The sequence below is a fragment of the Strongylocentrotus purpuratus genome, unplaced genomic scaffold (genome assembly GCF_000002235.5).
Source record: "Strongylocentrotus purpuratus isolate Spur 01 unplaced genomic scaffold, Spur_5.0 spur5_scaffold_20, whole genome shotgun sequence".
Classification (NCBI taxonomy): Eukaryota; Metazoa; Echinodermata; class Echinoidea; order Camarodonta; family Strongylocentrotidae; genus Strongylocentrotus; species Strongylocentrotus purpuratus.
This window is the reverse complement of record NW_022145606.1, coordinates 51,085,966-51,095,139: the sequence shown is the minus strand read 5'-3', so window position 1 is coordinate 51,095,139 and position 9,174 is coordinate 51,085,966. Positions and strand designations below refer to the sequence as shown.

Genomic DNA, 9,174 nt, shown 5'->3' with positions numbered 1-9,174 from the left:
GTCTAAAGTTATGAAATTATAAATAATAAGCTCTTTATGTTGTATGGCTCCCTCTCAAGGTCAAGATATTAATTTAGCTATGAAACAATGTTTCTTGACTGAAATCGACCAATTAGCTATTCCCGTTAGGAAATTATATATCCCAACTACATATTCTGAGATTTTCATGGTCGCAGCTACGATTGTACGGCCATAGGCGCTATTTGAAATTTATCAAAATTTACCTGGAGCACCGGTAAATTTGTATATTAAATTTTTCTCGAAAACAGAAGTGTTTTAGCTAGGGGCTAATTTTTTTATTCCTTATAATACATCCACAGGGGCATCCAAATATATCAAAATTGTAAAGATTCACTATCCACCCAATTTTCAAAATTTCCCAAAACTTTGTATTACCTTTAACAGAAATCTTTTATTTTTTCGGGGGCAACCATGGCAGGTATAGGGAAGCCTACACTCCTGCCCTGAGGATTTCTCTCATAGCTCATATATGGTGACATTAGTGGTCATGCTAATGCTGGGATTTCTCAGTAATTTTTGGTTTTGTAGTAGTAGTATTAATCAGTGGGAGTAGTAGTAGTGGAGGTTGCAGTAATCAGCTTGCTGCTAGCTAGTGTGCGGCCAGCCGGGTGTGACAGGAATAATTGACCGGCCAGGGATAATTGGCAGTGACGTCAGTTGGACAGATATTCCTAGAAAAATCCAGGGATAATCGGCAGCGCTCAGGGATTTTTGTCCACATCATTTTTCCTTTGTGACGTCATATGACGTCAGTGTATACATTGTCATTTTTTGTTTACAGTGATGGAAGTGCATGAACTGCTCAGTTTAATTTGTTTTGTGTGTTCATGCTAGCTGTCATACAGGGGCGGTGCCAGGGTATTTTCTTAGGGGGGGATATAGACGCTGAGTGAGTGGGGGAAGGGTGTGGGAGGTATGTTGTAGCTTGTTCAGCATTGCTAGCATCTGTACATTGGTTCTTGACTGAAATGATCCCCAGGGAGTGGAGATTGTGCATATACATTGTGTGCGGCTAGCCTGAATCCCGTGATTGAGGCAATAATATCTGTAAAGTGCTTAGAGACATCAGCCTAGATGTATTGGGTACTACTGGGGAAAAATGCATTGGGGCTCAGGCAAATTCGCCCTCAAAATGCCAAAAAGAGCCCCCGAAAATCATAAAAGAGACCCCCAAAATGTGCATAGAGTTCAATGCAAAACAAATTAAAAAGTGTTATTTTCATGCAAGCAAACTTAAAAAGTAGCCCCCCCAATTTTTTTTTTTTTTTCCTGGGGTACTATATGTAAGTCCAGGGGTGTGTTTCTCAAAGATCCCAAGTCAAACTTAACAATTATGGAAAGCAGGTAGTATGTTTTAAAATATTTTGTGAAAGTTATTTTAAAAGGCATAAAATGATGATTCAAATCATGTATTTTTTATTATCAAGGAGATTTTATGTTCTTGATGGGGAATTTATGAAAAGTCTAAAATACTAGATTTTTTGCTTTTAAATATGTTTTATTTTAAGTCTACAAATGGCTCTCCATAATGTTGAGGATCTTTGTGAAACACCCCCCCCCCCCCCCCAGTTCCAGAATATTATTTATTATTTTATTTCAGGCACAAATTGGCCTTTGTGCTCTGTGATGGACGACATAGTTGTAGGAGTATTATTACATATTTTTGTTGTATTATTATTATTTTGGTATTTTTATGATTATTGATATGATTGTTATTATTATTGAATTTTGATATCATTATTAACAATATTCATTGTGTTTTTGTCCTAATTCCAAAGGTTTATACATCTATCTACCTGCGTCTTCAAGTTCTTCAATGACCTACGCCATTTTAAAATCCACCGTCTTCACTGGCGATACAACGCGTTGTTTTGGTTTCTATTACTTTATGTATGGTGACAATCTTGGGGATATTGAGGTGCAGTTAATAACTGATGATTCTACAGAACCATGGAGTCTGAAAACAGTGTCAGGGAACAAGGGCTATGGATGGAAGCAAGCTTTGGTGAGTGAAGTATAACTCCAGGGGTGTGTTTCACAAAGATCCATTGCCAACGGGAACCTGGGCATCATTTTATGAAACCGATACCCCCGCGCTACCCCCTGCTACCCCAGTGCTACCCCGCGCTACTCCGGATACCCTGGTGCGGCTCTGCGCTACCCGTGCTATACCCCCCTGCTACCCCATGCTACCCCGTGTATTCCCCAGCGTTACCCCCGCGTTCCCCCCGCACTACCCCAGTGCTACTTCACTACTACCCCTGTGATACCTCCGCGTTCCCCCGCGCTACCCCGCGTTCCCTCGTGCTACCCCCATGTTACGTCCGTGCAACCCCCGTGCTTCCCTCGTGCTACCCCAGCCCCAGATGCAGGATAATTTATTGGACTTGCTTTCTCCAATGACCATACCGTACTTCATCTTCTACCAAAATGTAATTTGGATGGTAGATATACTGTATTTGTAATCCCCCTTTCCTCTTTTTTTATGCCTCCGTTACGAAGTAGCCGGAGGCATTATGTTTTCGGGTTGTCCGTCCGTACGTCTGTACGTACGTCCCGTTCTTGTGATTGCGTTATCTGAAGAACCGATTAATGGATTCCTGCCAAACTTAGGTCATGTATGTTACTTGCAGAGCTGATGAACTGAGTAGATTTTGGGGTCATTAGGTCAAGGTCAAAGGTCATGTGGCTCATTATGTATGCAAAAATAGCTTGTGATCGCATTATCATTAGAACAGATTGATGGATTCCTGCCAAACTTAGATCATTTATGTATGATCTGAGTAGACTATTGGTTCATAAGGTCAAATGTCATAGGTTCATTATGTATGCAAAAATAGCTTGTTAACGCATTCTCATTAGAACTGACAGATGGATTACTATTTAACTCAGGACATCTTGCAGAGCCAGTAGATTTTAGGGTCATGAGGTCAATGATCAAAGGGTCATATATGTATATAAGAAATTGCTTGTAATCACGATATTCTGAGAACCTGTTAATGGATTACAATTGAACTTGAATTTGAAAAATTTCTTCTGTTTTGGTTTGTAAAATTGCTCTATGACGGAGGCATCATTTTTGATTGCGCGCAGTCGAAGTTCCATCTAGTTTTCTTGAAAATTCATTTCTGGCTAGTTTTCTTCAATGACCATACCAAATACATATATATATACACACCTTATATGTTGTGTTTAACTTGTTAGGGGCCTAATTTACTAGCACAAGTTGCTTCTTAGGGGTCCTAGCCTATTATCTGTATTTATGTTGTACTTGATTTTTTTATGATGCGAAATTAATTGAACTGAATTGAAATATAATTGATTTTATCATTATAGGTTCCAATCCCGACTCTCAGTGACTCGTTTTCCTACCAGATCTTTCTTAAAGGGGATCTTCAGTATACCTATTATGGGGATATATGTATTGATGATATAACTCTTGAAGACAGAGACTGTTCAGACGAATTGGGTAAGTCTCTTTTATGGATTAGTGTCCTCCCTATTGACTATTGACTTGGTAGCATTGTTCAGATGAGAGAAAATGGTGCTAAGGTAGTGACCTAAATGTACTATGTACAAACAAGTTTAAAACAGACCATTATTAATGATAAAAAATGGGAAAAGCTGATCTAATCGATTCCTGAATTCTCCCAACTATTACAATTTGATTACATATTAGGTGAATGTTAATCGTCACAAAGCAATGAACTGGCTCTATATACCATTCCAGACATTTAAGTGTTGAAAGATTTTTAAAAGCCTGTCTTATGTCTTATTTCCATGGAAAAACGGCTGGGAAAATTAAGAAATAGTTGGGAGAACTTACTGTTAGATGGTGTCGCACAGTGATGCCTTCAAAGAAAACCATAAATATCTTTGTGGTTGAGAATTTGTTCAGGATTTGTTGCGTGTTGGAGGTTTAGTACAGTGTAAGGAATATAATAAGTAACATTTCATACAAAAATTACGCAGTTTTTTTCACAAACCTTCAACAATGTTTCCAAGTCATTTTAAGGCTTTATGTGAACATTGCCCCTCCCCACGCATATGCTAAGTGGGTATACCCGGTAGTAGTACTGCAAATGAGTCCATCGCGCTCATGGGAAAGTCAGACTGCAATGATTGGCATTATTTGCATGACAATAAGAGACGGGACAGCATTGGATTAAAATTGTACAGTGTATGGAAATGATTATTCAATGAAGTAGCATTGGAATTTTATATTATTTTTCGACTGATGACGCATATTTTTAACGTGTCCAAGATCATTTGACGTTTAGATCTGTGTGTGCCAATTAAAAAAAAAAATTGTCCTGTTGAAGCCCTCGTCATGCATGAATGAACCCGATATCTGCTTCATAATTAGGTTTATAATGACCGCGAAGGAATGTGATACAAAAAAGTGGTACCTTTTTGCAGAAAATTTTCCTACAGGAACCGAGTGCTCTCTGTATTAAGCCTATATTTATATAGGAATCAGAGAATTCAGTAGTCAATGGTTTAACCCATTGTCTACAGGAACTGAGTGCTCCCTGTATTAAGCCTATAGGAATCAGAGAATTCAGGAGTCAACAGATTAATGCATGTGGGTCAAGGACAAATGTGGGCAGAACATCTTGAAGTACAAAGATATAAATGTAATTAGCGCAGAGTAAGAATGGAACCTGGGATCTCTTGTTTGAGTCAAGAGTCTTACCCATTATACATGTACCACAGTGCTCCTCACCAATGTTGTTCAGTGTATGAACCTACATTGTATTAAAACAAGATCTTTTTATCTCTGCAGCTCCAGAAAATCAGGGCTGTGATTTTGAGAACGGCTTCTGTTCTTGGGTCCTGGGCTCTATATATCCGTGGAAACGAGCCTCGTCAGAGACCCACTACGATGAAGAAGGTCCAGGAGCTGATCATACCATCGGAGATGAGAGAGGTAAGAAGAGAGAGGGAGGGAGGGGGAGGGAGAGAGAGAGAGAGAATGGAAAGGATATTAGTGGGATATATTAGGAGAAATAGAGCATGCAAGGACCATAGAAAGTAATGGGAGAAAATAGTAGGGAAATGAAGAGGATGTATAGGAACTATATACTAACAAGAAATTAAGTATTGACTCCTTAAATATCTGCATGAATTCTTCTACATTCAATCCCTCATACTGGATGAAGTGATGTGTATGATTACCGCGGTAATGTTATGTCCTGGATTATCTTGTCCCAAGAAAACTAATTGTAAAATCTTCCTCTAGCTACCTAGTAAGTTTCTCACGTAATGAAGCCCCAAAACAGAACACTGATGAATCAGTCAGGCCTGCAATACACTACAAACAATACAGTAAACCAATTTGTGATTCCACAGCTTTATTTGCTACCAGTGCAAGATAAGCTATTGTCACAAATCAGAGCGGCGATCGACCAATTAGTAGCCTGCTCGGTCACCGCTGGAATTTAGACATCGCCCAACAATTTTTGGAGATCTCGAGCAGGCTGTAGAGCCCCAGCGAGGCATGGGCAGTGCCCTGTCGATTCCTGAGCGGTCTCCCACCGGCCACTGGCTGGTTTTAAAGAAAGTGCCCGACAGGCCAGTGATCGGCGGGGCACCAAAATACACTCAGTGCCTGGGCGTTCGCCGCCAGGGCGTCAACCTAATCAAACCGCTAGGTCAAAGGCTGCCTACTGTTTTTGGACTCGTTTTTGGACTGATCTCTCAGCGGCGACCGAGCGGTGACAGGGTGGCGTCTGTTTGGCAGCCTTTGACCTACAGACTTCAATTTTTTACCTAGATCGCTCGACAAACGCTCGATTAGGTCGGTGCACGGGCGGATGAGTGAAAGTGAGTAGGCGCTGCCCAAATTTTAACTCCGCGCTAAAACTTCAGCAGCGACCGAGCGATGCCCTAAAAACAAGCGGTGTCCGGGCGAAATTGGCTCAAACCTCGCCGCCCTGCCGCCAAGCGGGCTACTTTTAGGTGTTGTGACCATAGCATAAATGGGTAAATATCTTATTTATCTAGGATTCTACATGTACTTGGATGTCCCCTACGAGAATGACTGGGCTCGCTTGAACTCCCCACGTATGATGAACCCCACCGCAGAGAGCACTTGCATGGAGTTCTGGTATCAGCAGTATGGGTCTCCTACAGGAAGTAGGCTGAGTGTCTACGTGCAGAATATGGATGGTGAGATGTCGGTGTGGAATGAGACGGAACCAACAGGACCACAATGGGGTCCAGGACAGGTTCAACTAAGTGGCACTGATCAGTTCATGGTAATTATGAACAATATATACATTTCACTTGACATTGTACCATAAATAATTGCAATCAAAATATTCTAATCTAGTTAGAACCATTTTGGATTGAATTGCAATGATTTGAAAGTGTTTGAAATTTAATTTAATTAAATTGAACTTAATCGAAGTGAATTAAATTGAATGTAGTTGAATCAAATTGATATTGAATTGAATTGAATTGAATTGAATTGAAATGAACCGAACTGCACTGAACTGAACCGAACTGAACTGAACTGAACTCAGTTTAATTGAATTGAACTGGATTAAAATGAATTGAACCAAACGGAACTAAACTCAGTTGAATTTAGTTGAATTAAATTGAAATTGAATTAAAATGGATTAAAAATAATTGAAATGAATTGAACCAAACTGAACTGAACTCAGTTGAATTTAGTTGAATCGAATTGAATTGAATTGAACTGAACTCAGTTGAATTTAATTGAACTGAACTTGATTGAATTGAATTGAATTGGATTGCTTTCTGCCATGCAGGTGATATTTGAAGGTGTCAGAGGGAGTGGTTATGACGGAGTCCTTGTTTTGGATGACATCAGTTTCACGACTGGGGCGTGCGGAACACCGAGTGAGTACAACAAGACAATAAACCTTTTGCTCTTTATTGTAGTCAACGGGTTAAAGAAGGAGAACAAAAATAGAGAAAAAGTGAACATTCTGAATATGATGTTTCACTGCTTGAACTACCACTTATATTAGGAATGGGCCTTTTACAGGAAATTTCAAGAAAGATAGTGAACACTGAATTATTGTGATTTTATATATTTTATATTCAGTCAACTTGCATTATAATTATGAGTGTTCAGTCTGCTTGGCGTTAGCTACCACAGTAATTAAATAGCAACTCTGACCAGGGACGTGATAGAGAAGGACTTGAATCAAGCCGTTCTCCTTTGACCCCATGCTCCAAGCCGCCGGAAAGTTATGCGCTAATCTGCAGCTGTTGACCAGGTGGTGAGATAAAAGAGCGCATGCAATTTTAGGATTTAGAATTCCTACATCAGAAAATGGTATCACAGCAACTGTTCGCTGTCCCTTCCAATGATTTCTCATCCATTGTTGAATGTGTAAAGAGTGGAACAAGCGAACACAAACTTGTGTAATTTCATTCTTTTTTAAACTTGAAAAATACAAAAAACACGCGAAAACACGCATTAGCAAACTTAATGTTATTGAAGATTGTAAATCATGGATCAAATAACGGGACATTAAAGCATGCACCAATTCGCGCATCATCCTAAAATATTGAGTTTTTGACGGGATGTAATTTTTCTTTTACCAACTCTGGCACACAATTTAAAGGCAGGACGGAGTTCTAAATTTGAAAATTTGTTTGATGCACTATTCCCAATAAATTTCCCATATAAAGTTTTCAATTTACACTGTAATTTTGCCGGTAATTTAATATTTTGTAATAAATGTAAAACTGGTGCCTGGCTTCCGAAATTCCCCGCAGTGGAAGCGCGGTTCGGAGCATGGAACTTCAAAGCCAAGTGGAATGTTACACATCCCATTGTTACGCTTTAGAACTCAAGAATGCGTTTGAATAAATTACAATAGTTTCGCCTCCTGTTCTTTCACCTCCCTGCTCTGACCTATACATAACCTTGTAAAGTTAACATTAAGATGTATCTATCTGTCTCTCTCTCTATATATACATGTATAAATATATATCTCTCTGTCTGTCTGCCTCTCTTTGTCTCTCTGTCTCTCTTTCTCTCTCTCCTTCTCTCTTTCTCTCTCTCTCTCTTTTTCTCTCTGTCTTTCTCTCTGTCTTTCTCTCTGTCTTTCTCTCTCTCTTTCTCTCTCACTCTCTCTTTCTCTCTCACTCTGTCTGTCTCTCTCACCCTGTCTGTCTCTCACACTCTGTCTCTCCCTTTCTCTTGTTAACTCACTAAGGTTACTGTGGATTTGAGAATGGCCAGTGCGGTTTCACACAATCCCCAACTGATACATTGCCATGGCAAGTGTCGACACCCTCTTCCTTCTCATCGGATGTTCTCCCACCGTATGATGCAACATACCAATTATCAAAAGGTATGCAAATGTTAACCATAAAAAATCAATGCTTGTCTGCTTAGTTTTTAATCTGAATGCGATTAACTTACTATACCATTAATCTTTGCTTTTATAAATGTTACATTTATTTAGTGAGTATGTAATAGTGAGGTCAATCTGATATGGGCTTAAATACTGGTCTGCTTAAGCAACAATATACTAAAGACTTTAACCCTTCATTATTTGAAAAAACTCTTTAGTGTCCAGCCAAGAGGACAATTTTTGTCATTTATATTTTTTGTCTGAAATACTATATTCCTATTTGCAAGTTTCAAAGTAAATATCCCTCCTATGTTGGTTTTAAACAAACTCCCTTTTATACAGTAGGCTTGCGGGTGCACCATGTGAGAGAGAGAGAGGGAGGATTGAGGAGTCCTGAAAAGGACTCTCTGTAATCTTTCGTGAGGGTGTGTAGTCCTAAATGATTACCGAGAGTCCTTTTCAGAACTCCTCAATCCTCCCTCTCTCTCACATGGTGCACCCACAAAACTACTGTTTATCTACATCACCATGCAAGTTGATACTTACAAGCAGCATCAAACTCCCTTTTTCCCCCATTCAGGTCATTTCATGTTTCTTGACCTGAGTAACGTCCAGAATTTGAACTATTATGGGGTGCTGGAGTCTGGTGTATTCTCCCAAGGAACGGTTTCTGATCGATGTCTCAAAGTATGGTTCTACATGAATAATCCTACCAGTGTTAGTCTTACGGTAAGTGATGAGGAGGAGTAGGATGATAATGTTATTTTTGATGACGATGGTGATGATGATGATAATGAGGATGATAGGGATGATT

At 39.5% G+C, this 9,174-nt stretch overlaps 1 protein-coding gene across 1 annotated transcript in view; it reads left to right on the top strand.

Moving 5' to 3' along the window:
• The window catches only part of LOC105442246 (MAM and LDL-receptor class A domain-containing protein 2-like), a 91,869-nt gene that overhangs the window by 5,745 nt on the left and 76,950 nt on the right, over positions 1 to 9,174 (top strand). The window contains exons 2-8 of the mRNA XM_030994050.1: positions 1,800 to 2,026; positions 3,358 to 3,490; positions 4,808 to 4,951; positions 6,028 to 6,281; positions 6,798 to 6,888; positions 8,220 to 8,357; positions 8,941 to 9,089. Of these exons, the coding sequence (XP_030849910.1) occupies positions 1,838 to 2,026; positions 3,358 to 3,490; positions 4,808 to 4,951; positions 6,028 to 6,281; positions 6,798 to 6,888; positions 8,220 to 8,357; positions 8,941 to 9,089 (1,098 nt within the window). The 5' untranslated portion in view covers positions 1,800 to 1,837. The remainder of the gene's footprint in view (positions 1 to 1,799; positions 2,027 to 3,357; positions 3,491 to 4,807; positions 4,952 to 6,027; positions 6,282 to 6,797; positions 6,889 to 8,219; positions 8,358 to 8,940; positions 9,090 to 9,174) is intronic.